Source organism: Colletotrichum acutatum (assembly GCF_030867785.1).
Source record: "Colletotrichum acutatum strain CBS 112980 chromosome Unknown BDZ83scaffold_69, whole genome shotgun sequence".
NCBI lineage: Eukaryota > Fungi > Ascomycota > Sordariomycetes > Glomerellales > Glomerellaceae > Colletotrichum > Colletotrichum acutatum.
In genome coordinates this window covers 100,651-115,401 of record NW_026849063.1, presented here as the reverse complement: position 1 = coordinate 115,401, position 14,751 = coordinate 100,651, and the positions used below count along the sequence as shown (strand labels likewise).

The 14,751-nt window shown below is 51.2% G+C and overlaps 5 protein-coding genes across 5 annotated transcripts; 3 read left to right on the top strand and 2 right to left on the bottom strand.

Moving 5' to 3' along the window:
* Positions 1-1,022: 1,022 nt before the first annotated feature.
* Positions 1,023-2,553, top strand: BDZ83DRAFT_781977 (uncharacterized protein; the record flags this gene model as incomplete). The annotated part of the gene is made up of 4 exons (XM_060515553.1): positions 1,023-1,366; positions 1,433-1,920; positions 1,982-2,046; positions 2,108-2,553. The coding sequence occupies exons 1-4, from the start codon at positions 1,211-1,213 to the stop codon at positions 2,551-2,553; spliced, it is 1,155 nt and encodes a 384-aa protein (XP_060363200.1). The 5' UTR covers positions 1,023-1,210.
* A 329-nt stretch (positions 2,554-2,882) lies between these two features.
* BDZ83DRAFT_627150 (lipase/esterase) lies at positions 2,883-4,262 on the bottom strand. The gene is made up of 3 exons (XM_060508613.1): positions 4,056-4,262; positions 3,975-3,990; positions 2,883-3,922 (listed from the first exon to the last, which is right to left on the bottom strand). The coding sequence occupies exons 1-3, from the start codon at positions 4,136-4,138 to the stop codon at positions 2,942-2,944; spliced, it is 1,080 nt and encodes a 359-aa protein (XP_060363199.1). The 5' UTR covers positions 4,139-4,262; the 3' UTR covers positions 2,883-2,941.
* Positions 4,263-5,819: 1,557 nt separating this feature from the next.
* Positions 5,820-7,425, bottom strand: BDZ83DRAFT_627148 (GDSL-like Lipase/Acylhydrolase). Its single transcript, XM_060508612.1, has 3 exons — positions 6,723-7,425; positions 6,578-6,659; positions 5,820-6,513 (listed from the first exon to the last, which is right to left on the bottom strand). Exons 1-3 carry the CDS (start codon positions 7,042-7,044, stop codon positions 6,057-6,059), a joined length of 861 nt encoding a protein of 286 aa, XP_060363198.1. The 5' UTR covers positions 7,045-7,425; the 3' UTR covers positions 5,820-6,056.
* Positions 7,426-9,263: 1,838 nt separating this feature from the next.
* On the top strand, positions 9,264-12,082 carry BDZ83DRAFT_702761 (PX-associated-domain-containing protein). Its single transcript, XM_060511465.1, has 3 exons — positions 9,264-10,114; positions 10,177-10,422; positions 10,486-12,082. Exons 1-3 carry the CDS (start codon positions 9,498-9,500, stop codon positions 11,642-11,644), a joined length of 2,022 nt encoding a protein of 673 aa, XP_060363197.1. The 5' UTR covers positions 9,264-9,497; the 3' UTR covers positions 11,645-12,082.
* Positions 12,083-12,674: 592 nt separating this feature from the next.
* On the top strand, positions 12,675-14,110 carry BDZ83DRAFT_581441 (cation diffusion facilitator 1; the record flags this gene model as incomplete). Its single annotated transcript, XM_060505460.1, has 3 exons — positions 12,675-13,698; positions 13,764-13,978; positions 14,084-14,110. 3 exons carry the CDS (start codon positions 12,675-12,677, stop codon positions 14,108-14,110), a joined length of 1,266 nt encoding a protein of 421 aa, XP_060363196.1.
* Between the last annotated feature and the right edge of the window lie 641 nt (positions 14,111-14,751).

Here is a 14,751-nt window from a genome sequence, read left to right as displayed (position 1 = left end):
GTGTATTCAGCCCAATCTCACCAGTGTTGGAGACGCAGTTCGCTAAAAAGTTTGACTTATACCGAACTTTTTGTCGATGTTGCGATCAACTCGAGCTTCGGTCAACGGTAACAATCGAGGCCGATACAGATGCATTCCTGGCTAAGATGATCTTGGCAAGAGGGGTGAGAGGGGGAATTGGGGCATACGTCGACGCAAGTAATAGCGAAATCAAGCCCGACGCCACATGCAACGTTTGGAGTACTTCTGCGTTTCATGGACCAAGAGCTGTTGTGTGATTTGCTCTCGTAAACTGACTCACTTCTCACTGGCCCATCCTGGATCATCAGAAGCCCCTACCAAGCTGGAGCTTTGCCTGACTGCATCGGTCTCGCTACTCAACGACATAAGCCTCTCACATTCCAACTTTGATTTAAGCTCCAGGCAAAATTGATAGTGTTCCCGCCATCGGCTCATCCCCCGAGTCCTCCAACCTTGCCTTGTAGTCTGGAACAATGTTTGGATCGACCCATTTCAGCACTGTCACCGAGGACCGCCCGAGGGTCGTCTGATATGTGCCTCCCTAAGTGGACTACCCCGACAACGGTCTCCCCGTTCGCCACGATGAAGGTATCCTCCAGAAGACGGAAAAGCAATGACTTCCGCCTCAGCTCGAGGAGGATATGTTCATAACCCGCCACCGTGCGCCTCAAGAAGAACTTTAAACAAGGAGGTTTGCCCGTGTCGGCTAGGGGCAAGGCGCGCCTCCGGCTTTTGCATACCGCACTAGACAGAAGAAATACTCTGTCTGCCCAATTTGTTTCGATATTTAGAGCGAACGCACCCGCGAACGCTCACCAACCTCCCCCACCACGTCATGGCTCGAGTCATATACGTTGAAGTATTCCAAAGACTTTGCATCGGAGTGAACGATCTAGGTATGTGTACGTTACATCGCATCCACGCTAGCATTACACACCTCACTGAGACCTATCCAATCTCACCCCGACTTCCCCATCCCTAAATCATCAAAAGCTGAACTAGTGACGATCAATGTCTGACTATCCCTTTACAGCGGCACTTCCGCCGACCAACCAATAAAAGGTTCCAGCAATTCGGTTCTGGGCCTTGGTCTCTCCTGGGCAGAATTCTCACCATACCCCACGACCGCCAGCTTCCAACTCGACTTGCTCGAGTTTGAGGCCGTGATACTCCTCATCCAAATGCGGCTATGATGGCTCCCATCGAGAGCAACGGTCCTCTGATAGCGGGTATCACATGGTTCCTCTGCTTTTTCTGTGGCGCTTTCCTGGCGTTACGAGTCTACGCAAAGTTAAGTAGGGGACAGAAGCTGTGGTGGGATGACTATATCTTTCTTTTCTCGTGGGTACGTATAAGGGATCTTCAGCGAGGTATCCATCTGTCTGAGAAATTAACTGACGGCGACTTATAGACTTGTCTCTTTATCGAATCGATCATCACTCAAATGGGCGTCAACTTGGGTTTCGGCCGTCACTATTACGACATCACTCCCCAGACCAATCTCCTGACGATCGCCATGTATACTTCAGTAGGCGCATCAATATCGTGCTTTGCTTCGACTGGTAGCAAAGTTGGGTTTGGTGTAACCCTCCTTCGGCTCACGACGGGCTGGTTCAGGATATTTGTTTGGTTCGCCGTCGTGACCTTGACGGTGGTTATGCTTCCCAGCGCGACCTTGACATGGCTGAAGTGCACCCCGGTGCAGAAGAACTTCAACAGACAGATGCCAGGGACCTGCTGGGATGAATCTGTGACGCTCAACTATGGCATCTTCAATGCGGCCTGGTGCGCTTTCATGGACTTTGTATTGGCGATAATCCCATGGAAGCTCATCTGGGGGATGCGATTGAGGAAACATGAAAAGCTAGGCGTTTGCTTTGCGATGAGCCTAGGCTGGTTGTATGTCTAGGTTATCAAGCTGCGCTGTGCTATCTTACCTCATGCTGACTTATCACCACAGGGCAGGCGTATGCGCCATTATCAAGGGCATATATCTCGTCCAACTAGAGCAAGGCGATTTCTTTTGTGAGTTGACCGGTGTCCGTTGAACTTCATTCTGGCATTTGGCTAACATTTGTCACCCAAGTCAACGGGAAAGACGTAACTATCTGGACGGCGGTGGAAACAGCCACGGCAATCATTGGATCATCTATCCCAGTCTTGCGAGTTTTCATCAAGGAAAAAGCATCTACCCTTGGCTACGACAACAAGGTCAACCAGGACCATAGCAACGAAAATTCGAACAACATGGAACTCAACACGTACCGGAGTATGGTTACCTCTAGAACGGGGAAAAGTACCCTATCGACGACGGAGGAGACCGAGTTGTATGGCGCCCGGAATCTCCCACGGAGCGGAAGCTGTCTTCTGGTGGACATACCAGACTTCAAGCTTGAGGGAATTGTGCGAGCTCGGAGCGTGGATGAAGAAAGTCAAGGCGGGTCAGACGATGATAAGATTTATAATCATGATGATCGGATTGACCTCAATGTCCATAGCCAGGAACAAATAAGGTATGTTGGCCCCATATGACGTTGATACTCGTTCTTACTCTTCCCAGGGACGAGCGGGAATTTTATGGAAGAGCGCTATGATCAAGTCGCTCCATTGAGAATGGGCGCCAAAAGCGTTGCGCGGAAAAAGACAGTCACGCGAAGCAAGCAATTGCTGACTCTTGTGTCTAATATTCTTGAATGAGAGCGACCACCTTTGATGTAGAAGGCTTGACGATACCCGGAGCAACTCTACTCCGCTACAAAGTTAGTAATGATAGTAATGGGAACAATGAAGCAATCTCACCAGCCAATATCATCGCTCTCTTGATCATGCTTTCCAGGAAGAGTTTAGCCACAGATAATTAAGGGGTGACAAACAAGAATTGTAAGATGATTCAAGTAACAGCATGCTATGATTTCTACGGTCATCGGAATACGGCGTCATAAGCCGTTGACGAATTCTCCGGAACGGTCATGAAAGGATCCGCAACAACCGCCTTTTTGATCTCATCCTCCGAAGTCTCCTGCTTGAGAAGCCACCCGAGGCCTTTGAAAATGTCAATGTTCGCCTTGAACGCGGACTTGATTCCAGGGAATATGAAATGTCCATGCGGAGCGCCGGGATACACATCTAGCCGGGTTTCAACACCGTGTGCTCTGAGAGCTTTCTCATAAACCAGCCCGTCGTCCCGGAGGAAGTCTAGACCTCCAACCTGCACAACTGTAGGCGGCATTCCGACGTGGGGGTTCTTCGAGTTGAAAGGCGAATAATCCACTGATTTGATGTCTGCCTTGTAATTGGCTGCGAGATAACCCCAGGCTGCTTTACTGAAGATCGGGGCCTCGGCGTTCTGCTCTCTTGCGAGGAAGATGTCCTTGTACTCTGGAGGCACTATATCGTCCTCAAGGAAAAGAGGAGCCAGGAGCCAGACACCAGTGAGAGGGGCTCCGAGTTTCGTGATGCCATCAACCGTCTTCTGTGCCATAACGGCCGCCAGGTTTGCGCCAGCAGATGGGCCCCCGATAATGAAGCCTGCGTTCAAGTCGCCGCCTAGTGTGTGCGCATTCTCAGAAACCCACTTGAGCCCGTCTTCCACATCATTGGGAGCTGCGGGGAAAGGGTGAGTAGGTGCCAGACGATAGGAAAGGTTGACGACAGTGGCATTGAAGAGTTTCCTGGCGATTCTGGCCCAGGGGCTCATCTGGTGACAGTCACCCATTGTGAAGGCTCCTCCATAGATGAGAACGATGACTGGGGACTTTGCGCCTGTTGACGTGGAGGGCTTGTGGACGCGGGCTTCTTGTTCGCGGCCACCATCGCGCATTGGAATTTGGATGGAGTACTCGAATTCTGTGTCTGGGGCTGGGGGAGCTGACTCTGGCAAGGGATGCTCACCTGCCAGGTACTGGAGTATGGTTAGTGGCCGGGTCGTTTCATGCCAACAAGATTCAACCAACCTCTGCGATCTCTAGACTTTGAAAAGGAGTCAGTTGACTTATCTCTAGACTTTTGAAAATTCGCTTGCATTTGATACTCACTCGATGACGCTCAAGGCAGCGAGCTTCTCCTTTGTGTCATACTCCATCTTGTCTACAGACGTCTTGTTCTCAAGAGAGCCCATTGGTACAGTCTAATGCCCGAGCAAAAGTGCAAGTGTTGGAACAGTGTAGGATCAAATAGTGGTGCACACGAGAGGAAAAAGTTGGATTGAGAAAAAACTTCCAACAGCGAGCGGCCACTGTCAATTTAAAGCAAAGCCGCATTCGTTATCTGATGTGACGGAATCTGGTTCCAACAGAGCTAAAAGATTACATGTTTGTCTAGTCCCAACGGCAGCGCTACTACGGACATGGTCTCCGCACCCCGATTGTCCGAGGGACCACAATGTGTTCGCTTCGATGGTCATTATTGATCTGCTCAAGGGTAAAAAGCAAATCCAGCAAATGAAACGAACCCCCCCCGCGGAAAGCCCCTCTTCTAGTGCAACGAGGCATCCCACGTCAGCACAATAACCATGCGAAATTTCGGTGTTTGGCCAACGAAAAGTCCCTTTTGGCAAACCCAGCCCGACGGTCTGGCTGCAAATGATGTTACGTTGAAGATGCGCGTGCGAGGCCCAGTTCGGAGAAAGCAAGTCTTGGCGATGTTTGTGTCCCACAAATATCATTCATACAGAGCAAACGCTCCTCCTCGAGACCACACGTGCAAACATTTGACCAAGTCGAGCCTCTTATCTGTGATGTTCTCAGGGTGGGAATTCCAAACACAGTTTTTTCTACCTGAGGATAACATACTGCATGTGTTGAACTAAGTATCCAGTGCGGACATTTCCTCAGCTGGTCAGAGTCTCGCCCCGATTGAAAAGTCCGATTGATCAGGATACCTTGTCTGCAGTGAAGGACTCCTTTGTCATGTTCTTTGACCCGAGAACACAGAAAGTGTCCTAAAAAAGACTTTTAGAAAAGATCTGAAGGAGACAACTCGAAAAGACTGATTCAGCCCAGGTGCTCCAGGATACTGTCCTCTTTCACAAGGAGCAGTTGACAATGGCGTAGGTTAAGGTGTCAGTCTGATCGATGGAACAAGACCTTTTCGCACCTATGAGTGCTGGTGAAAGACGACAGACAGCATCAACTTCCCGGCTGAAAAATCATAAAAGTGCCACTATGGACTGACCCTAGAAGCTTCCTGCAACTCATTCTCAACTCATCACCCCGACGCAACACTCTCAACTTCAACTCAACGCTCCACAAGGATTCTTCATCTGACATCAGCAGCTTTAAGCATCGATCGAACTAACAAACTCACAACTCACTTTACATCGCAGCCATGTGCAACTACATCCTCAACGTCACCAAATGCCGCCAGTGCGGCCGCACCATCAGCTCGTCCCAGTCCGACTTCGTCTACTGCCCGTCTTACAGGAACGGTATCAGTTGCCAGACCATCCAGCGCGACTGCCGCACTCAACTGGTCTGCTGCACTAGTTGCCAGAGGGCCTACCACCTTGAACCTACTGTCAATGGCCCGAACATCTTCGCTGATAAGGAGTTTGGTTCCGACTCTGAAGATGGCTTTGCTCCATCTCAGTAGCGGAAACAGGTTGCAACGGTAAGTAGACTCACGAGCGGTTTTCGAAATTGTTTTCTCAAGTCCTTGAGAACCGGGTGTGCTGTTGTATTTAAAGTTTAGTATCAGTTCTTCGCGCAGCTAGAATCGAACTTCTCAGGAACTCAGTTATCAGAAGTGAACTTGAAGGTTCATAATTCATTGTCTATCTTCCAAATCATCCAGAAGTAATAGGAGCATAGTGATACTTCTTACATGTACAGGCTACCTTATATACTGTATTATCTTCGTTACTGGGTCAGTCTATTCTAAAGCTCCATAGACCCCAAGTTTCCTATCCATCGAGCTCTTCGTCTTTGGGCTAATCAACTTTTATCAGCCGTTGATATAGTCTATTACAGTTTGACACCACTCGAGCATTAAGAACCAGATGATAGTACAGCCCTTCTCTTCATGGGCTCTATTGGATGTTAAATGGGCAGCGTGGCATTAACCTGGAGGCAAGTTCCCAGTCTATCCCCCTCCAGTCTCGATGTTGCGTTGACAACATACTCCTGCAGCGGCGACGTCCCGCACTTAAGCCCCAACACAAAAGCACCAGCAAACGAGTCCGCCAGCTTCGGCGACATGTGTACCGCATCCATCGGGTAGCCCTCGACAGCTGCCTGCTGGCCCTGCACCTGAAGGGACTGGGCGCTGTAATTGCCGTGCGGAACGTAGTAGATGCCCGCCGCGGGTCCACCGAGGGATTCGACGACGTACCAAGCGTACCACGTGTAGATGGTCGGCGCCCACGAAAAGGTACCGGTCGAGTAAGGGTTGATGGGGGTCGATGTTGAGATGACTACACGGGCACCGAGGGAGAGGAAGGTGGAGGAGGCGTTGCGGAGGTAGGTGGTGTATGTCTGTACGATTTCCGTTTGGTTGCTAAAGACAATCAGATCTTCACCATTGGGGAGAGATATGGGGTTTTCAATATTCATGGACGTACTTAAAAAGTACAGGGCAGACATTGTCTCCAATACCGGGACAGTCAACTCGGTTCTTGACTGTATCGTTGATCGGGTTGCCAGCTAGAGTTCTGTCAGAGTAGTTCATGTTTGGAGAGGTAGGATCGATGCAGTTTAGATACATACGTCCATCGTTGTGACCAAACTCAATCACAACCCAGTCGCCAGCCTTAACTTCGTCAATAATCCGCTGGAACCGGCCCTCCCTTGTGAACGTGCGCGCGCTTCTTCCAGCGTATGCAGAGTTGTTGACCCGAATCTTTGACGAATCGAGAGAGTAGTGTAGGTACTCTCCCCAACCCTGGGTACCGTTGTGTCCACCGCCCGGTGCCATCGTGCTGTCGCCAGCAAGCCAGAGGACCTGTCGGTCGTCAACATCGGAGCGCTCCGTTGGTGCCGCGAGCACCGAACCAGCTCCGAAGAGGAGGGAAACTGCGGAAAACTTCATTGTCAACTTATTTCCGTCCAGATCGAGAAGTCGACGATGGTGAAGACACGAGCGAGGTCCTTCGAGCTGTCTCGCCGAGCAAGGTAACGAAGGTGCAGCTTCTTCTTTATTCTTCCTCTCATGGCGAAGGTGTCATTGACAACGGATCTCGGCACCCAGCGCCATCCAGGGTGCCAGGGATGCCATCATGTCTCCCCGCATCCAACTGGACTGACAAGCCTCTAAGCTGGGCATTTCCCCGCGTGATCCAGGGGTCATTTGGAGGCAAAAGACACAGCGGCGGGACCGCTAAGCTAGATGAATACTAAAAAGCCGTTGCTCAATTTGCGCACGAGTGGGAAAGCGATTGGATAGCGTTTGATGAAGCGCTCCTCATTCGTGGGAAGAAGGTGGGTGAATTTTTACTCGGGCCAACATGAGCCGAGTCCACCGTGAAGTAGGCTTTCGGCCGACTGTTTGCCGAGTGAACCCGGGCGGATGGATCTCGACCCCGTGGGGAGATGATCGGTGAAGGGTCCGTCTGATCCGGGGTTGATTGATTCCGCTGCACCCGGAGCTGCTCGAATTGATCGTGCATTATTTGAGAAAAGGCACTTCGCAGTCATTCTTGTTCATATTCAACGAAGTGACACTGAGGAGATGAACGACCACTACGAACCCAAGATGCAGACTCTCAACGCCTGTTCGAGTACGAAATCATTGCTAGTCATTTCCTGTCAAGAAACCTAATCAACACAGGATATCGTGGAGTTTGGCCAATAGAAGCTGATGACAATGTATTGAACTGCTCAGAGTATCGTGAGGTCGAATGTAGTTCTGTTACTTTGACCTTAACAGATGCGCCCTCGGATCCATTTGACAGGTTCAGTTTGACGCGGCTCGGCATTGAGAGATGGGTAGTCTGACGGATTGCGACTGCGACATAGGGAAGGCGGGTAGCTATCGGATTCAGTGCCATCCGATTGCGAGTCCGACTGTCAATTCCAAATGGATGGTTATCATCTCTTGGAATAGTCCGGGGCATATCGCGACCTCTAGTTGTGGCTTACCTATGATACTGCCACCTGCTTCTTCCTTCCATTGCCCAGGTGTATCCTTTGGTTCACAGATATATTCACTTTACTAGTAGGCATCATGTGGCCATTTGGGTGAGTGTCTTCATCGACGACGATATTATGACCGATTCTTCGGGCCAAGACACACATCATCAAGCCAGCCGGGACGCCGCGACGGGAACGATCGGGAGGTTGGCACTGGCGTGATTACCTGTTCGGGCATTGAGCTCGTGCTTTGACTCGAGTGGCCCTCGGACGTGTTCCTGGTGTGGGGGGCAAACATTGACTTTTGCCATGACAGGATTGAAACCCGACGCATTCGGTTGCGGGGGTCTTTGAGGGTCGCTTTTCATGCCGGGGGTAGATACCGGCCGGGGGACCGAACACGAGGTGAAAATTCGTTCTGAGATGATGTGGAATGAGATTATCTCGCACAGCCGGTTCGATGAGGATGCGTCGTCCGTTGAGCTTTATGCTTAAGATGCGCGATAGCTTCCAGTCTGCGCCCTGCAGAACAAGCTTAGCTCCAATGAGATTACTCAGCCACAATCGCCCAAGTTTCCCAGCCTAGGGCGGTAGTTTTCCACAAGTCCAAGACAGCTGGATGTGACGAGGCATCCCATCGGACGAAACTTGTAAGAGAAGGCATTGAATGACACGTACTCTGCTGATACATGCAAGTAATGGGAGCTGAGTTGAGCTGAGCCTGCATATGCTCTCCTATGCCTCGGGAAGATCGCTAGTGCACATGCCATACATGACAATAGGAATAGGGCAAAGGCACGCATTGCAGTAAATCAGATGCTTGAAAGCAGTCAAGTCAGATCTGGGAATCTGCACTGATGCAAGGTGCTGCAGATTGCCGAATAAGAAAGGAGGGTCGCCCAGACAAAGCCGACAGGGGCAGGGCAGAGACACTGGAGACACTGACACTTGACACGGCGACTCCCGCGGTCTGTTCACTGTTTCTATTCAGAGAATCGACGTATGAAAGAGGACATTGCTAGGATCTTTAAGTGGTGAATATTCCCCGCCCCTCCCCTACCTTTGCACGAATTCTGAGGAAAAACAAACCAGTGACATACTGTAAAAGTCTCGTGACGTCACGTACCCGTGATCCACAATTCAACCGGAGCACCGGTGACCGAACACGATCGCGGGGACCTTCCAGAAACGCAACATTCTTTTAACCTCAGCTGGAAGCTGCGACCACCTGGCTCCTGCCTCAGTTAAAAACGATTCACATCGTCGACTTGGATTGCTGACCAAATAAATTCAACGCTTCGCCCGTTGCTGCTACAACTCGCCACATTACCGACATCTTCAAGAGTACACGAGAGTCACAAGAAGCTCCAGCGATAAACGGCCCTGGGCATATCGCCATTGTGAATACCTGTCATGGCGACCCAACAACCCCCAGGCCTCACTGCCGAGCAGTCTAAGGCTCTGTTCAATATCCTCACCCATTTCGAGACCTACCACGAGATCGAAGACTTCAAGAAGCCAGAAACCATTTCTGACTATGGCTACCCTTTTGCGCAGAGCTCCAAGCCCGGAGAGGCCATCACCTACGCCCCGGAGTCCTCAGCGCCCCTTCTGCAGTCTCTCTTCACCAGATTCATCCTGAAGCTACCGGGCGTCTCCTCCTTTGTTCCCGAGTTTTGGAACGTCCGAGTTCAGGGAATCCTCAAGAACTTTGCCGAGGCCGAGCTGTCCGAAAGCTACGAGAAGGGCGCGCTGGGTACTAGAAAGACCCTGGCGACCGCCTCGTCCACTGTCATCGAGACCGTCGCGCGTGGCATGATTGGTGGCGGACCCTACAGCGACCCGTCAACGCGGCTTAAGCATTACGATCTGAACAGAGCGGAAGACCTGGCGCAGGCCTGGGATGATGCTATGCATGAACTCGTTTACGGGGACCTTTGCGACAGCTTACTTGATCACCTTGCCGAGACGGACGACTTCGAATCACACTCTCCAATGACCCAGGCGGCGAACGAGTACATCATTGTCCAGTGAGTATTGCTCTGTGCCAAGGCGGTTCGAAGAAGTTAGACTGACTAACACGGACTTACAGCCTGGCTGGACTTGCCCACCAAGTGCTGGTTGTCTCACCCGAGGGCCAGTACCTCGTCAAGCTTATGGAGCAGGTTCACAAGATGGTACCATACAACATGGTCCGGCAGACACTCAAGGTCGGCAATGCTGCGACAATGATTGCTGGCATGATGAAGATCTTTCTGGCCAAGCTTAGCGTTGGGTCGGTTTCGAACTGGTTTGGCATAACAAAGGATGCTGCAGATGGCATGAATCTTATGCAGAGGTTCGAATTCCTTGAGCTGAGGCACTCCTACCTAGATAAGTATCAAGACTAACAAAGCTGCAGGATCATCTCCGTCATCCTCGGCTGGGACTGCGCCGACTTCAAGAAGACGATCGACAGAATCGCTAAAGACAAGAATAGGCCAAGTAAAGGCGCTCTAGATGCCATCAAGGCCCACACTCAATCCCCTCCAACCGAGCGCGAAGTGATCCGAGCCATGAGCGCGCAACAAGACAAGTCCATCATCGCCGTCATCCTCGAAACGGCGAACCCCATCCTGCTTTCCGATCTCAGCGAGGACGAGCACATAATGTGTCTAGAATACTACGCAGCACTGCTGGCTATGCGCGACCGGGAAGAAATCATCAGCATCCTCTGCAGGCAGAGCCCAGACTACCTCACCCAGGCGGTCCGTGAGGCAGTGGCCGGGATGGATCCCATCATCCGCGCCGTACACAATAAAGTCGACCTCTCGGACCACGTTAGGGACTACCACATGTTCCTCGACCAGCTGATCGCCTGCAGTAAACCAAAGAAGGGAAAGAACAAAGATGACCCGGAGACTATGCCCACTGTAGAGGACTACGTCAAGCTATGCAAGGACAATAAGCATCTCTTGTACAAGTGGCTGCACGCTGTGGGCGGCAAATGCCCTGAAGTCATGGACCAGTTCAGGGCGTGGGCAAAGGACTCCCTGGTTGCATTCCACAAGACTAAGAACGGTGGCGCGAGCATTGAGGAGCAGCTGGGTGACATCTTCAACCAGGTTCCCGATAACAGCAGAGCGGCCCTTCTTCCCATCATCGACGCCCACGCTGCATACCTACGGGACCTGGAAAAGCTGTCCTTGACGCGCATGCAGACCATCATCGAGGGCAACTCGACGAGTATGGCTGGTCCGGGTGTCTACTTGGTGCGGTGGCAGAACCTGATGGATGACACTCTCATTACGCCTGTGAGGCCCGTCGGTCCGGTACGGTTGGGCAGAGACGTCAAGGGGTTGGCGCCGACGCAAGGCAAGCGGGGTTCTGCGTCAAGTGATGCTGGCGAGATCATTGCGACCGTCCGCGACATGAATCTGTCTTCTTTGCCCGAAGCGCCGGATGTGCAGGCGGTCATCCAAGCGCTGGGTCCTAGGTTCAAGCAGATGCTCACCATAGCATCCAGAGCCAATGGTCCTCCGACGAACGGCGCGGCCAACGGACGTGGTTCGCCCATTTGAAGTTGGATGGACCGCCGCCCAGTATTATGACATGTTTCCTAGGATTTCTTTTTGGGCTTTGGGGGTGGATTAGCATTGTGTCACATGGTGACTACTACAAACGACTTGCATGGGGACATGGTTTGATGTTCTCTAGGAATTGGCCTGGCGTTTGGAAGGAATGGAAATCGGTTTTGGTCTTGGACTTGGACTGGATTGAGCGGCAGGCGGGATATTTGCTGTAGAGCCGAACAAAGACAATCGACAGAGATGTTGCAGAGTAAACCGAGTGTCGCAGTACTTCGTGTGGGTCAACGGGATAGGAAGCATCTCTTGAGGCGTCATGAGGCGACCAACAGACCAAGATCTTCGGCATATGCGGTCGAAGCTTATCCCAGTCCTGAATGAAGGTGTGGACAAGTGTCCGTATCTCGCCGTTAGTCAAAGTTGAACTTATCCATCAGTCTAAAAATGCGTCATTACGCCGATCTCCGGCATAGCCTCTCTTCCCACCCATATTTCTCTTCGCACTTGTCGTCCACCCACACATAATTGACAATGTACAGGCAGATCTTCTTGGCAAGAACGTTGCGGCAATCAACGGCGAGCAAATGTCAGCAACAAACATCCCGTCATCTCCAAGGCGCAGCGGCAAAAGTTCGCCGCCAGGCCATACCAAGTCAGGGAGCTCGTCGAGATCATCTTGCGTAGCTAACCGATTTCGCCCCAAGCTCATCCCTGTCTAGCGCCGTAAAGGCGGCGCACGAGGGATGTTTAGACGAATGATGCGCCGTCAGCTCGCTTCAAATACCCCTCACTCATTTCGCTTTCGTCAAAAGTTGCCCTAGTGCCGGTTACCTCCCTGGTTGGGCCCGACTGGACTTTCCCTCCCTTACGAGCTTGCCCGCCTCAACTTTCCCTGCCTTATTGTCCCACATCCTCGTCTTAATTCTTTTTGATATTCCAGGACAACTCAAACAGTTCAGGCACAGCATCGGGAGCTCGTGGTGATTGTTCATACCTCTAGTTCATCACGATACTTCATCTCATAATGTCTACTACCACTACCACAACCAATCGTGCCCCAAGCACAGGCATCGACCTCACCAACCTCTCCCCCAGCACCGACCCAGAATCCCGCTCCTTCTCCTCCTCCGAGATCAACGACCCCTACAACCTTGGCACACACATCAAATCCGATGCCGACATAGTCCAACTTCAATCTGCCTACAACGCGAACAAGCCTCAAAAAAACAGCAGTAACACCACGCGAAGACGCTTCATCCACCACAGCTTCACCCGCGGCGGCGCCAAAGATGCAAAGCTCCAAGACTTCTACCGCGCCCAGAATGAAAAGATCCGCTCCTATCTCAAGAGCGTAGACGACCACGAGCGCGAGGCGAAGGAAACACAGGGTGACAACAACCTCAAGTACCAGATCGCTGTGAAGGGTAGCTTGGCGGCAAATGTCATCCTCTCGGCGCTGCAGCTTTATGCTGCGATAACGTCTGGCTCGCTGTCGTTGTTCACCACCATGGCTGACTCTGTCTTTGATCCGCTCTCGGGTGTCCTGCTGCTACTTTCCCACCGCGCGGTGAAGAAGGTTGATACGCAGAAATACCCGTCTGGCAAATCACGCATCTCTACTGCGGGAAATATCGTCTTCTCATTCATCATGTTCTCCGTCTCGCTGGTGCTGATTGTCATGTCAGCCCGGGACTTGGCTGCTGGATCTGAGGAGGAGACGAACGAGTTCCACTTCACTTCCGTCATTGCAGTTGCCATTGCGTTCGGGACGAAATTCTGTTTGTGGCTGTATTGCTGGTCTATCAAGGATATTTACTCCCAGGTTGAGATTCTCTGGCGCGACCACCGGAACGATCTCTTCATCAACGGGTTTGGTATCTTTACCTTCTCGGCTGGTAGCAAGATCAAGTGGTGGATTGATCCGATGGGCGCTATCCTGTTGTCGTTCTTGATTGCGGGGTTGTGGTTGAGGACTGCGTATGAGGAGTTTCAGTTGTTAATTGGAGTGTCTGCTGAGCCCGAGTTCTTGCAGCTCATTACTTACATCGGTAAGCTGGCCTGAACTCCTGGTGAACAGAATTCGAGGATGAGAACTGACAGAGCCATATGTTAGCTATGACTCATTCGCCCGAGGTCAAGCAGATTGACACTGTCCGCGCGTATCACAGCGGACCGCGATACATCGTTGAGATTGATGTTGTCATGGACCGCCATGAGAGACTCGAGGTTGCACACGATGTGGCCGAGGCTCTTCAGATCAAGATTGAGAAGTTGCCTGGAGTAGAGAGAGCATTCGTTCACGTTGACTACGAGACGGATCATAAACCTGTAAGTCTTCTTGGCCCTTCTTCATTATTGAAACAACACAGGCTTCAGGCGACATCAATGTTCTATGCTTCCACAGTTCTCACTTGCTGATGATGAAAACAACAGGAACACGACTTGAAGAAGGATCTGTGATAGCTTGATAAATAGTACGGCTATTGCCTTTGGAAGCTACGCCACTGGGTACGTAAAAGTTGGGAGTCCCATGTTTAATGAATCTGTACATCTACATAGTACTAAATAATACCAAGTCAACATGAAGTGTTTCAATGAGACAACGAACAGGAATGCTGGACAAGATATTTCAGATGATTGCTCTAAACCCCTCCAATAACGATGATATACTGTCTAATTACATCTATATGTATGCTGGTACTTGAAGCACGTACAATGAGGGAAAGGCCATAGATTTCGATCTCGCTAGCGGAACTAGCGTAGAACTGGATTGTTGTCAGCCGAGCCCAATCAACATACCAAACTTATTTCATACTCCAGAATGGCTATTCGGTTGAACCAGATCTTGCACTGGTATCATCGACATATATCCAGCTGTCCGAGCTGGCTGAGGATTGATGAGCAAAGGCCACCCGCCGTCCAGTGCTACCGTTCGAAGCCTCTCCTCGTTTCAGAGAATCCTGTCGGAATGATGGTAAAGGTGGTCTCCAGTACGGATCATCTGACCGGCTTTCGCCGGCTCTGGAAGCGAACTTTTCCAGTTCCGTTACCAGCCTTTCGCAGCTGATTCGGTTGTCTCTCTCGCACACGAGGACCTCGTG